Below are 13,934 nucleotides of genomic sequence, written 5' to 3'. Positions count from 1 at the left end.
TTAAACACTATCTAACTTATGTTTTAGATAGAAGAAGATTTTTTGAGGAAAGCTATTGTTGTGCCACAATTTCTCCATTATTTCAAATGAAAATGATTCAACTGAAGTGAAATAAATCTTTGCTGTAACTTTTTTGTATTATTATTCGCATCATTGAAAATTGTTTTTCTAAACAATTTTCTAAACTTTTTCTGATCCACGCTGTGTTCAGTGTGCTGAGAGCAGAGACATCATTTCCATAGAGAGGAGGCTTTGCATGGTCAGCTGATCCTCCAGTGAACTGAGAAGGTTTATAGTCCTGTCAGTTCAACACTGCAGGACTCAGATCTGTCAGTCAACACAGCAGGAAGCACAACCAGCATGACTCTCATCAGCATCCTCATCTGGACTCTGACCTGCTGCTGCTTCACAGGTTCATTCACTCAGAGACATTTTCAAACATGATGTGCTGCCTTTTCTCTCCTTTATTTCTGCTGATAAATGAATGATTTGTTTTTGTCTGCAGGATGCAGCAGTCAGGTGACTGTGAATCAGCCTCAATACAAGACAACTACTCCAGGATCCACTGTCACTATCAGCTGTACGACCAGCAGAGCTGTTAATTATAATAGCAATGGTCACTACATGTTCTGGTATCAACAGAAATCTGGACAGCCTCCAAAGCTCCTGATAAAATTTGCAAGCACACGTGTATCAGGAACACCAGCTTGGTTTAGTGGCAGTGGAAGCAGCTCTGACTTCACTTTGACCATCAGTGGAGTCGAGGCTGGAGATGCTGCAGTTTACTACTGTAAGAGTCTTCATAACATAAACGATGCTTGGGTGTTCACACAGTGATTTACAGCCGTACAAAAACCTCCCTCAGTCAGAGACACTGAGCTGTTACAGCAGGAACCGACTGCAGCTGCTGAAGAGGAAGAGACTCTGACACAGACCACTGAACACAGAGCTGACACTAACCTCACCAAGCACTACACACACATTAACACTGACAAAGTTTTAATTTTTAAATAAAATCAGTTCAATTTCATGAGAATGGATGTCACCAAAACAAAATGTCAACACTGTGAACCATCAAGTTGTGTATCTCTACTATCCAACTATATGTAAAGCTGCAATCAGCAGCTGGAAATCTTAAGATAACTGTCAAGAAGGTCTCAGGAGAGAGGACCCAAATGCAGGATTAGGATTCAGTGATTGACAATAATCCAAAGTTTAATTCAAAAAAGAGGTTTGGTACAAAGAACACAGTCTAACAGGGTGACAATACAAAAAGGGTTAGGCTAGATCAGAATTAGAGTGTTAGCAGTATCCAAAAACTACACAGATAAAATCCACATGCGACAGAGTTCTAACGGTCAAAGCTACAGCAAACAATCCAGAAACACTCAGAGTAACACACAAGACGATCTGGCAAAGAGTGAGAGGAGACACAAGCTGTGTTCCAATTCAGGGTCTGCATCCTTCGGAGGAAGCCTACGCGGTCTAAGGAGGACTCGTCCTCCTGAGGATCCTCAACCATTGGTAAATGGGATGGTGTAGCCTTCAAAGCACTTCCTGATTGTGGCGCGACGTCATAAATTCTGCCCCCCAAGCCCGGGAAAAACAAACACGGACAGACGACAGCAGACAGACACGGAGTAAAAAGAGAAAAGTAAGAGAGGAAAGACACGAAAAGGCAGAAAAACGAAAGATGGAAATGGAGATCGAGATTTGGATTTAGTTTTGTGAAATATTTATGTTGTTGGCTGAAGAGGAGAGGCGGCTCCAGCGGCAGCGAAATCTGCGCCGACTCGTTTATTTCATGCTGGGAGAGCGCAGTGGGGAGGTAACGTTAACCTGCTGCTGTTATAACCCATACTATTGATAATAATTAATATACCAGTTACTGAACAAATGCCTGCCATATAAACAGTAGCTTGACAAATAGGATTAAATGTAATATGTATTTTATTCATTTGTAAGACTTGAATACTTAGTTACTTATGTTAACATTCACTAGAATTGTATCAGCTGTAAATCAATTGCTGTAGTTTAATTCTCTTGTTCTTACCCTCATGTCTCCATCCAGACAAGACCGATGCACTGCCGCATAAATGCACAGGTCCCTGTTCTACAAACCTTTTTTAACAACCATGACACCACCCAAGACTTCCGGCTGAGAAGAGAGTCCATGGTGGTGCTGCTGGAGCTTCTACACCAGACATGGATGGGTTGCCACAATAGAGACCTTGGTTTTCCTCTTCTGGCTGGCGAGTGGGACATCCTACAGAGTGGTGGCAAGGGTGTTCGGGTTACTGGGGAGGTGGTGGCTGTCCTCCACAAGGTCATCTACCTCCCCAATACCGCAGAAGACCTGGCAGCAGTAACCCAGGGGTTTGCAGGGCTGGCGAGACACAGAGCTTTCCGCAAAGCTGCTGGAGCAATCGACGGCTGCCATGTGAGGATCAAGCCTCCAAGCGGCCCTGATGGTCACTGCTACCGCAATAGGAAACTTTTTCCTCCATTATATTGCAGGCAGTGTGTGACCATCAGGACCGCTTCATTGACACGTACGTGGGCTGGCCGGGGTCGTGCACGACTCCAGGGTACTCCGGCACAGCCCACTGTAGAGGCGTGGCATTTACCCTCCTCCAGGGCACTTCATCTTGGCAGATGGTGGGTACCCATGTCTCCAGCATCTACTCCCCCTCATCTCTCCTTACACCTGTGAACAGGTGGTCATTTTGACCTCGGAGTTTTATGAACTCCTCCGTCTGCTCATTCATTCATTGTACTTCAATAAATACTTTCTCATTTAAACATCTAGTCTCTCCTGATTGAACTATGCTTTATACTATACTACAGTAAACAGTCAAGAAACAACATTCAATCAAAACGTTTAGCTTACAGCGCCTCGTATCAACAGGACATCATGTTTTTAAATATAAAACTATCATTTTTTTAATGCCGCTATCACTAGCATTTTAAAATTCTCGAACTACTGCTCTTTACTTACATTTAAATGGGGATTCGGCACGCTTGCCGGTGCCGCTCGCTTGGTCCGTCATTGTACTACTGAAAAAAAGTAGGGTCGCAAAGCATTGTGGGATATTTAAGGCCACGAAGGATGGTAGCGATGCATCCTCCAAATTCAGGAAAAAGGAGGACGTATTTGAAGGACCCTTCAACTATTGGTGAATTGGGACAGCCTTCGCGTAGCTTTGTGAAGTAAGCGGCCTTAAAATGCACACCCAAGGATGCAGACCCTGAATTGGAACACAAATAACACCTCCTAGATCTCAAAGAATGAAATATTCCAGTTGAAAATCTTCATTCATTACATAGTGGAATACGTTGAGGACAAAATAACATAAAAATGATGTACAGTAAATCAAAATTATTGGATATATATATAAGATTATACTGGATTTGGAACCATACTCAAAAGTGGAAAATCACATTACAGTCTGATCCAACTTGAGTGGAATTCCTCAAGACAAGTCAGAATGAGGCTCAGTAGTGTGTGTGGCCTCCACGTGCCTTTATGACCTCCCTACAACCCCTGGACATGTTCCTGATGTTCTTGATGTTTTGATGTTCCTGTGATCTTGGTGTTCTCTGGCAAATGCCAATCACCCTGCATGGTGTTGGGCTGTATGCACAAGCCCCACTTGTGCACGTCGGGCCCTCATACCACCCTCATGGAGTCTGTTTCTGACAGTTTGCGCAGAAACATACATATTAGTGGCCTGCTGGAGGTCATGTTGCAGGGCTCTGGCAGTGCTCCTCTTGTTCCTCCTTGCACAAAGCAGGAGGTAGAGGTCCTGCTGCTGGGTTGTTGCCCTCCTACAGCCCCTCCACGTCTCCTGGTGTACCGACCTGTCTCCTGGTATCTCCTCCATGCTCTGGACACTGTGCTGACAGACACAGCAAACCTTCTTGCCACAGCTCGCATTGATGTGCCATCCTGGATGAGCTGCACTACCTGAGCAACTTGTGTGGGTTGTAGACAACACCTGATGCTACTTCTAGGGGTGAGAGCACTGACAAATTGCAAAAGTGAGCAAAACATTCAATTCAATTCAATTCAGTTTTGGTTATATAGCGCATTTTACAATCAGAAGTTGTCTCAAAGCGCTTCAGGAACCCAGAGCGTGAGACCCAGAGCCTGAACCCCCTTAAGAGCACTGAGGCAAGGAAAAACTCCCTTTAAGAGGAAGAAACCTTGAGCAGGCCCGTCTCTTAAGGAAGAACCTTCCTGCTGCCAGTCAGCTGGGTAGAGGAGGAGCAGAAGAGGGAGACAGGACAGAGAGGATGAAGGAGAGAGAGAGAGAGAGAGAGAGAGAGAGGAGCAAACATGCAGCAAACATGATACAGTACAGAGCAAACATGACAAGCAAGATGAAACAGTGATTATATTATAATGGATATCTATATATATTGTCAGTCCATAAGCAGTAATAGTAATTTGATAGTAATTAAAAAAAAAGATGAGTAGCAGGGGCTATTGAAGTCAGTGAGCACAGGAGAGTTCAGGGGCTGGACTGCAGGTCAGCATGCAGGTCTTGAGACCTGCAAAGAGAAAGAGAGGCACAAAACTATGGGAAAGACAGCAAACAGTTTATGAGATGATATTACCAGTATGAGCCAGACTAATGAGAGCAGAGGAGAAGTCAGAGGGTGAGAGAGAAACTGCTCAGTGGGTCATGTTTGTGACCCCCGACAGCGTAGGCCTAGAGCAGCATAGCTGTGCTAAAAGTTGAGATTTTCGCAGCCCTATGACACCTGTTATACCTGTGGCTGAGGCGACTGTAACTATACCTACCAGCCTTACACACTATGTTTAAGGCTAACTATATGAAACATCAGGCAGAAAGGATAAGAACAGAGAAATGGTCTGTGGTCAGCACCTGCAGAACCTCTGCTTTATAGGGCTTGTCTTGATAACTGCCTCATTTCCACCTGTTGTCTGTTCCATTTGCACAACAGCAGCTGAAACTGATTCACAATCAGTGTTTCCTAACTGGACAGGCTGATTTCAGTGTGACTGACTTGGAGTGACATTGTGTTGTTTTAGTGTTCCCTTTACTTTTTTGAGAAGTGTACAATCACACTAACATGACCAAAAAACTAAAAATTAAATCATAACACTAGAACAGAACACAGGATCATGACAGTAATATAAGGACTGAAAGTATATTCTTAAACAAAAAGGAGAGAACTTGTAGTAATGTTTTCTTCATGTAGTCAGCGCAGTTAATCAGTGGATACTAGAGCAGCTGTCCTGGATGTACCAGTGTAGATGTTACCAGTTTAATCATGATGATGATGAAGTTTAAAGAAACTTTAACGGCCAAATGAGCCTGAATACATGAAGTCTCCCCTCAGATCACCTCTGGTTTCTCTGTTTCATTACAGCAGGTGTGTTTGCCTCTTTAAATGTGTTTTGCATGATGTTTCTGCATCACTGCTCCTCAGAGTTTAAGTTCTTCTGTCACAGAGACTCTGAACTGTTTTTATGCCCTCACACTGAAAACTGCATCAGCACCATGTTTCCAATAGCTCTGATTGTCATGTTGGCTTTTCTGAGTCAGGGTGAGAGATTTTGAACTTTTCTCTAACATTGTTAAATCATCACTTCTTCACGTTTGCTGTCATCTCTCTCATTTATGATCATCTAAACTGCTGATTCTCAAAGTCTGTTACATTTCTGATTTCAGAGTCGTTTGCCAACAATTTTCTGACTCAGACTGATAAATCCAAGTCTGTCAGTGTTGGAGGGACTGTGACCATCAGCACCACAGGGAGTTCAAATATTGGTGCTGATCTAAGTTGGTACCTTCAGAAACCTGGACAGCCTCCCAAACTTCTTATATATTATGCATCAAATCTCTACACTGGAACTCCATCTCGGTTCAGAGGCAGTAGATCTGGTTCTTCATACACTTTAACCATCAGTGGAGTTCAGGCTGAAGATGCTGGAGATTATTACTGTCTTGGCTACCATAATGGTGTCAGAGTGTTCACACAGTGATTTAGAGCTGTACAAAAACCTCCCTCAGTGTGACTGAAGGCTGCAGGTGCAGAGTGTTGGTGGAGAGACTGTGATCAGGAAAACTGGTCCAGTGAACACAACACCAGAGTCACCAAGCAGAAACACAATGAACATGAATAAAACTGAAACACACCCTCTGTTTCTTATAATCAATCATTAATGTTTTTACATTTACCAGAACAAGACACTGCAGCACTACTGGATGCTGAACTGTGTTTGTTTTGAATAAGTATGAATGAATAAAACATTTAAAAATCAACATAAATACACAGATTTATAACCAGCTGTAGTTTTATTTAGATGAATGTTTGTGTGTGTTTACAGTAATTGCATGAAGCAGATCATGAACAGACATCAGCCTCTTAAACACAAAGACAGAGTCATCAGTGCAGAAATATAAAAATCATCATTTCCAGACAGGAAGTGTTGCTGAAGCTCTACACTGAGCAGGGTTTCAGTGACGGGGCTCTGTCCACTCAGACTGGCCTCACAGCTCACTGAGCTCGCCTGCCTCCACTCCAAACAGTGTTCCTCCTGATGTTGTGTCCCTCACTGTGTTCAGTGTGCTGAGAGCAGAGACATCATTTCCATAGAGAGGAGGCTTTGCATGGTCAGCTGATCCTCCAGTGAACTGAGAAGGTTTATAGTCCTGTCAGTTCAACACTGCAGGACTCAGCTCTGTCAGTCAACACAGCAGGAAGCACAACCAGCATGACTCTCACCAGCATCCTCATCTGGACTCTGACCTGCTGCTGCTTCACAGGTCAGGGTTGACACTCGAAAATATTTCTAGTTGAACACATGTAAGAGTCATGATTTATTTGCTTATTAACATGTATTTTTACAGGGTCTACACAGCAAAAATTGGAGAGTTAGAATTTCAGGGTTAAACATTTAGGAGTTCATTTTAACTCCAAAAGTGTAATTTCAACACATTCAGAGTTAAATGGTGTCCAGTTGTGGAGTTATTTGATAGAGTTGATCACATTAGTGTTAACTCAACTCTGCAGAGATACAATTAAACTCCGCCTCCGCCCCAGTACCTCTCTCCGTTCTTCTCAAAATTCTCAAGTCCACTCCATTTTGCTGTTCTGGTGCCGTTCTAATAGGTAAGTGTAATTACATTTTAACATAGGTAAAAATTGATGCTGCGAACTGTAGTACGTGCAGCGCGATGTATGTGGAGCGTGTAGTAAGCCTTGTTTGTTGACTGAAAGACAATTTGTCCAGGTGAGCTAGTAGTGAAAGCTAGCAAGGCAAGCCAGCTAGCTAGCTAGCTAGCTCGCCTTGCTAGCTAATTGACGCTTAGTCAAATTGATGTTAAGTCAAGACGATAAAGAACAAAGGTTTATATATATTTTTACTCCATAAAATGTTTGAGACTGGAGCTAATGGTTACATTATTTTTTAGCAGAAGAACTGTAGAACATGACAGGGACCGCTAAAAACGGTCCGAACATGTGTCAGCCTGTTTGACCAACACGTGTCTTTTGTTAACTACATTAGAGTCAAGGTAAAATGCTGGTGCAGGTCAAGTACTGCGAAGAAAAAAAATATGTGAAGCTGAATGAAGTTGAAGGACACTTCAACTTTGGACAATTCAGTGAAAAGGGTATGTACTTTTTCTTTTTCTTTTTTTTTCGTTTGGCTTCAAAAAAATCGAATTGTGGTCTGAGAGGAGAAAGGGGTAAGGAGAGTATGTCAGGTGCCAGTATCTCTTCCTCCTCTCAGACCCGCTAGCGGTGCGCGTACATTTTGTCGGTGCCCGTCTGCCCGTGCGGAGTCTGCTGCTGCAGACGCCTGCTGCTCGCAGGGAAGGAGACAGCTGTACCGCGAGTCATGCAGACTGATTACTCGTCACGCCTCATAAATTTCATAAATGGGCATAAACTGATAAACGTTTTTGTATATACACATAATATACATTTTTAAATCATTCATTTTCAAATTTGGGTGTATGAGGGAATTGATTTTGAGAAACTGAGCTAGGTCTGTCATGATTATATGGTTATGGATAAACGTTTTTAAGATTAACAGTCATTCTCTGTTCAACTTATGATTATTTGCAGTCATTGAGAGATTTTGCCTTCCGCCTGATGTACAACTTACATTCAAGGATGCAACAGGGACAGAAGTTGATGCTGAAATTTTCAGTGACCTTCTTGGACAAGGCAATGTGGTGCTGACAGTTTTCTCAAATGATGGTGAGATATTAAGTTAACTATGATAAAGCACTCTACACCCTATAAGAAAAAAAACGGTAACATATTTTTTTTATGTTCCTTTTAGAATTCTCTGATTGCTCCAGGTCTTCTGCATCTGACTTGAGCTTCAGTTCAAGTGGATCAACTATAATCATGGATGAGGTCCCTAGGAAGAAATTGAGAATTGAGGATTTACGTTCAATGTCCGCTAAGCAGGTGATAACAAGGCTTCATTCTAATTCTGATTCTTATCACGTCCTGGTTTTCAACTCTTGGTTCTAGAAAAGCTATTTATCACATTGTTTTGCAATTTAATGTTAGTTGATTGAGGATGTGCTTAGAAGCAAGTCTGGTGGTGAAGAGGTACTGCAGGAGTACCAAACAACAGAAACCCTAACAGATGCCACAAGAAGACAAATGGTCAACATACTAGTGGCTCACATGATTGATAATCATGGGTATGTGTGTGTTTATAATCTTTTATTTGTGCCACATAATTGCATGGCCATTGTATAAACTTAGTTTACTAATTTAATATATCCTCTCAGGCACCTCCCCACTAAAGCAGTCAGAGAAGATTATGCCAAAGGGATAGTGATGCTGTTCCCCTCCCTCAGGGATCCATATTCCAACAAAGGCTATGTAATAATCATTAGTGTTTGCATGACACTTTGATGTGATTCTTGCATGAGTGCATGACAGTGTTTTTTTGCATTTCAGGAACACTTCTATGATGCTGCAAGCAACACAGGATACATTTCTTGGCGTCTGAAAAGAGTGCAAAGGAAGATTCGTCGAGGATATGCAATGTCACCAAATACCTCTACTGACATTTCTCCAAGAGGCCCAAATTTCCAAAGGACTGTTAATGTTGAAAGGCAACTTGATGGTAGTGCTTGTCAAGAAGCTATATCTTTGCTCAACCACACCACAGACAAGTCTCTGATTTTCCAGAAGATGAGAGAGACCTTTCATTACCGCCAGAAGCTTGTTAATGACCCAGGCAGAAGTGATAATATCCTCTCCACCTTCCCGAGATTCTTGGATACCAAAGGATTGGTAAGTTTGGTCAGATGCTTAGAATGGCTTAAAACGTGAAAGCATTTTGGTAGTAACAGTCAAATCATAATTTGTAAAGGTGGATCAAGACTTCACACTCCTGTTTGATGAGGAGACGTCTGCTAGGCTGCTTCAGAAATGGGATGTGTTCTTCAAGCCAAATGTCATAAAAGAGGCTAAACAGCTGACTTCTACACCAGAGCTGCGTCGCTTGGTGCAGTCAGCAGAAAGTCCCATAGGACGTGATTTTGACGAGGCAACAAGTGAGTTGTTAAACTACTGTTTTAAATATGAACAATATGTGTATGACTGTGTCCTTGTTCCCATTCAGACCTGAAATGTATTATATTTACAATTTTCAGTTAATTCTTGTGACTCTTTGTTAAAAGCTTATGACCAAGACATGGCCTCCCTGTTATTGCTGCTACATCTCTTGCCACCATCACCAGGGGGACCCAAGTCTCCAAAAATCAGTGCGTGTGATGCAGCTGAGAGACTTGTAGTGTTTCATAAGGTAAAATGATGAACTTTAAAATGATATTAAACTAAAGACACTCTTCCTTTTGCATGGAGAAGATGTTTGAATAGTCACTTCTTTGGTCTAATGTTATTTTCCTTGTTGCGGCACATTATTGTGTCTAATGTCGGGTTTCCTTATCTCAATCCTAGTCATGCTGCAGTTTGGAGGAGCATTTCCGCAACCAGCAGAGTCGGCAGCCATATCTCCTCGCTGTTGGACGTCAGAAGAACCAGATTGACAACTTCTACATCACCATGGATAAACACCTCATCCCATGCCAGGCAAACCGCTCCCTTGGGGCATGTGATGAACTTTTCAAGGCACATTTTGTGTTCAATTTGTCATATGATGTTGCACTTGTGAATTTTTACACATTCCTACAGACAACAGTGTATAACATTGATGTGGGGAAAATGAAGGAGTCGCCCAGAGTTAGAGACATGAGAGCTAGACTGCTTAACCAGACAGTTGAACTCTCACTCTCTGAGTAGGAGGCTAAAATAATGCTGACCTGTTTCGTATGTCAGAAATTGTTTCCCTGCAGTCAGCAGTTGATTGTACATTTAAGGGTTGAACACAGTTACTATCCTGGACCCAAGTTCAAATTGTTTTGTTCTCAGCAAGGTTGTAGGCATCAGTTCCTAACATATGCAGGTTTTCGTAAGCACCTTAACAGTACTCATAGCAATGTTCAGCAAACTGCTCAAAGTTCAACTGGTGCGTGTTGCTCTAGTGAGCCAGTTGCAACTTCTACTCAGGAAAATGCTGTGGAGGACAGGTTTATTCCACCAGATCCATGTAGCTCTTCTAGTACTTGTTCTGAGGGCATTGATACAGGGGTTAAAAAAGATCTAACCAAAGGATTGTGTGCATCGATTGTGGCCAAATTACAGGGTAGTGGGATTTCTAATAGTTTGGTGTCCTCAATTGTTGGAGATTTGGAGGAACTAACAAGTGAGCTTTGCTCACAAGCAAAGCATGCCGCTGTCTCAGCTTTATCTGTAACTGACCCTAACATATCTGTGATAAATGAATCATTTGAACATTTTGAAAACCCCTTCACAAATTTGAATACAGAATGGAAGCGAAATAAATACTTCACCCAAAAATGGGGAATTGTCGAGCCAGTAGAAATAACACTGGGCATGAGATATGACAACAGGAGAAATCAGAAATCCGGTACTTATGATCAAGTATCTGTGAGGGATACTTTTGTATATGTGCCTATTTTAGAAACATTGAAGTTCATGTGCAGAAATCCAGAAATTTGTGATTATCTAAAGAAAGAATGTCGATCAGAGCCTGACATTTACACTGACTTTTTTGATGGAAGTTATTTTAAAACCCACCCTTTGTTTTCAACAAGAAGACATGCATTACAAATTCAATTATATTATGATGATTTTGAAACAGCCAATCCCCTTGGCTCCAAACGAGGAATTCACAAAATTGGCTGTCTTTATTTTATAATAAGAAACTTGCCCCCAAAATTTAATTCAGTTTTAATGAACATTCATTTGGTATCCCTTTTTCACACACAAGATCTGCACAACTATGGTTTTGATGCTATACTGGAGCCACTAGTAAATGATGTGAAAAAACTTGAGAGCCAAGGGCTAAATCTTCCATTTTCTGATGTACAGGTATATGGTACAATCTCACAGATCACTGGAGATAATCTAGGAATGCACACAATTCTTGGTTTTAATGAGTCATTCAGTAGCCATCATTTTTGTCGCCTTTGTTTGATTGAGAAGATAGATTCTCAAACAGTATTCAGTGAAGATGATCCTAAGGTGATCCTTCGTGAAAAAGACATGTTTGAAATGCATTACCAGTCTCTGGAGAAAAATCCCCAACTCAAATCAGTATATGGTTTGAAAAAAAAATCAACACTTAATTCATTGAAGTATTTCCATGTTAGTAATAACTATTCATTTGATATCATGCATGACCTTCTTGAGGGTGTGGCTCAGTATGAGATCAAATTGCTTTTTGGATATCTCACTCAGCACTTTATTTCAGAACAGGACTTGCTTTCCAGGATTTATAGTTTTGATTATGGATTTTTAGAACGAAAAAACCGTCCCACAAAAATTATCTTGGAGAGTGCAGGCAATGGTATTGGATTGAACTCTATTCAGACACTGTGTCTTGTTAAAAACATCCCACTATTGCTTAGAGATATTATTCCTGCAGGAAACGAAAACTGGAATTTGTTTCTGTTGTTACTTCAAATAATGAACATTGTGTTTTCACCTACCCTCACTCATGGCATGACAATATATTTAAAGCACTTGATTGTTGACCATCACAAGCTGTTTAAACAGTTGTATCCACACAAAAATTTGATACCTAAACATCATTTTATGATCCATTACCCATCTTGTATAAGGAAAATTGGCCCCTTATTACATATGTGGTCTATGAGGTTTGAAGCCAAACATAAAGTGTTTAAAGACTCTTTTAAAAATTTCAAAAACATAACTAAATCACTTGCTAAGAAGCATCAGATGACCATTGCATATTACTGGGAAACATTCACTCTCAAAAAAACTGAGTATGGGCCAATAAAATCTTTTTCCCTCAGAGATGAGAAAGTACCAGTCAACAATGAAGTGTTTCACATGATCTTGTCATCCACAGAAGTTTTCTCAACGAGTTGGGTTAAAATCGATGGTGTAGAATATAGAGCTGGACTTGCCATATGCAGTGCATTAGAAGAAGATATGCCAGTCTTTTGTCAAATAATTGATGTACTGTTGGTTGAAGATCACATTTTTTTTCTAACAAACAAGCTATTCACAGAGAATTTTGATGAATATCATCATGCATTCAGAGTATTACGAAGTGAGGAAAGGTGCTTATTAAAAATGTCTGAGCTTAAGTTTTATAAACCATTTGATATACAAAGCTCATACTGTGTTTTAGATGAATCTTTATATATTATTCCTTCATTCACAATGTTTTAATTCAGTTGTGTACATGACTGCAAAGGGAGAAATAAATGTTATTTATAAGAATATTTGTTTCAATTCATTATTATTATTTTATATATTTATATATACTTTTAACACTGTTCCAGTGTTAATAGATTGCCAATTTCAGGAGTGAAATCAACACTATACAAATAGTAAAAATTAACTCTGACCAGTGTTATTTGTCAAATCTCAAGGTGTTAATGTAACTCTACTGTTGGAGTTAAAGAATTAACTCTGACAGAGTGTTGAATGTTTAACTATTTTGAAAGTGTTAATTTAACTCCAGAAAGTGTGGAGCCATATAAACCCTGGAAAAGTGTTGAAATCAACTCTGTGGGAGTCAATTCAACACTGGACTTTTTGCTGTGTAGAGGTGAAGTGACTGTGACTCAGCCGCCTGCTGTCATTATATCTTCACCTGGATCCTCTGTCACTCTGACCTGTCAAACCAACCCTGCAGTTTATGTTTGGTCAGATGGAGATAGTAGAGTGCACTGGTATCAGCAAAAACCTGGACAAGCTCCAAAGTTAGTCGTCTATTTGGGTAAAAAAACAACAAGTGAGTTTTCTTCAAGATTCTCTGGAAGAGGAGACGGAGTGAACGCTGCTTTGACCATCAGTGGAGTCGAGGCTGGAGATGCTGCAGTTTACTACTGTAAGAGTCTTCATGAAATAAACAGTGCTTGGGTGTTCACACAGTGATTTACAGTCGTACAAAAACCTCCCTCAGTCAGAGACACTGAGCTGTTACAGCAGGAACCGACTGCAGCTGCTGAAGAGGAAGAGACTCTGACACAGACCACTGAACACAGAGCTGACACTGATGAAAAATGTCCCAAAATAACACCAAAAGAAAATGTGATCATTTTTTCTTCCTGTTGTCTGGGTAGTGAGGATGACAGGACTCAGGAGTAGGCACAGATTCAGTTAAACAAGGTTCAAAGTCTATTGCAGGGTTTTGGCACATTAAAGTAGTCCAACAAGCAAAGACACAAAAAGCAGAGACTACAGCAGATTCAAAAACAGCAACAGTTCCCAAACAGAATGAACACTTAAAAACAGATGAAGGTCCCAGCAGGGCTAGGCTAAAGACAAAATCCAGGAAAAAAAACATGGTCACAGAGATCAGTAAC

The 13,934-nt window shown here is 41.0% G+C and overlaps 1 protein-coding gene and 1 gene segment (V, D, J or C); both read left to right on the top strand.

The window, feature by feature from the left end:
- The first annotated feature begins 360 nt into the window (after nt 1-360).
- Nucleotides 361-6,016, top strand: LOC114427804 (Ig kappa chain V region K16-167-like). The segment is given in 4 exon segments: nt 361-412; nt 506-626; nt 2,518-2,520; nt 5,815-6,016. Coding segments are annotated over 4 exon segments (378 nt in total).
- A 684-nt stretch (nt 6,017-6,700) lies between these two features.
- On the top strand, nt 6,701-12,082 carry LOC114428102 (uncharacterized). Of its 5 annotated transcripts, none has more exons than XM_028396429.1 (10): nt 6,702-7,146; nt 7,544-7,649; nt 8,107-8,241; nt 8,327-8,457; nt 8,563-8,699; nt 8,790-8,883; nt 8,962-9,300; nt 9,380-9,563; nt 9,690-9,814; nt 9,970-12,082. In XM_028396429.1, exons 2-10 carry the CDS (start codon nt 7,556-7,558, stop codon nt 10,309-10,311), a joined length of 1,581 nt encoding a protein of 526 aa, XP_028252230.1. In that variant the 5' UTR covers nt 6,702-7,146; nt 7,544-7,555; the 3' UTR covers nt 10,312-12,082. The 5 variants fall into 5 exon arrangements, with proteins under 5 accessions (XP_028252236.1, XP_028252230.1, XP_028252233.1 ...); XM_028396432.1 differs by having other exon boundaries at nt 6,718-6,800; XM_028396430.1 differs by having other exon boundaries at nt 6,718-6,800; nt 6,885-7,649.
- The last annotated feature ends 1,852 nt before the right edge of the window (nt 12,083-13,934 follow it).

Source organism: Parambassis ranga, chromosome 22, assembly GCF_900634625.1.
Source record: "Parambassis ranga chromosome 22, fParRan2.1, whole genome shotgun sequence".
Lineage (NCBI taxonomy): Eukaryota > Metazoa > Chordata > Actinopteri > Ambassidae > Parambassis > Parambassis ranga.
Note: the sequence above shows the minus strand (reverse complement) of the source record. Positions and strands in the feature narration are given on the sequence as shown.

Coding starts and splice junctions, on each gene's coding strand:
- LOC114428102 (XM_028396429.1), top strand. CDS start 7,556: ATGCTGGTGCAGGTCAAGTACTGCGAAGAAAAAAAATATGTGAAGCTG. Junction 8,700..8,789: donor CACATGATTGATAATCATGG/GTATGTGTGTGT, acceptor ATATCCTCTCAG/GCACCTCCCCACTAAAGCAG. Junction 8,884..8,961: donor CATATTCCAACAAAGGCTAT/GTAATAATCATT, acceptor TTTGCATTTCAG/GAACACTTCTATGATGCTGC.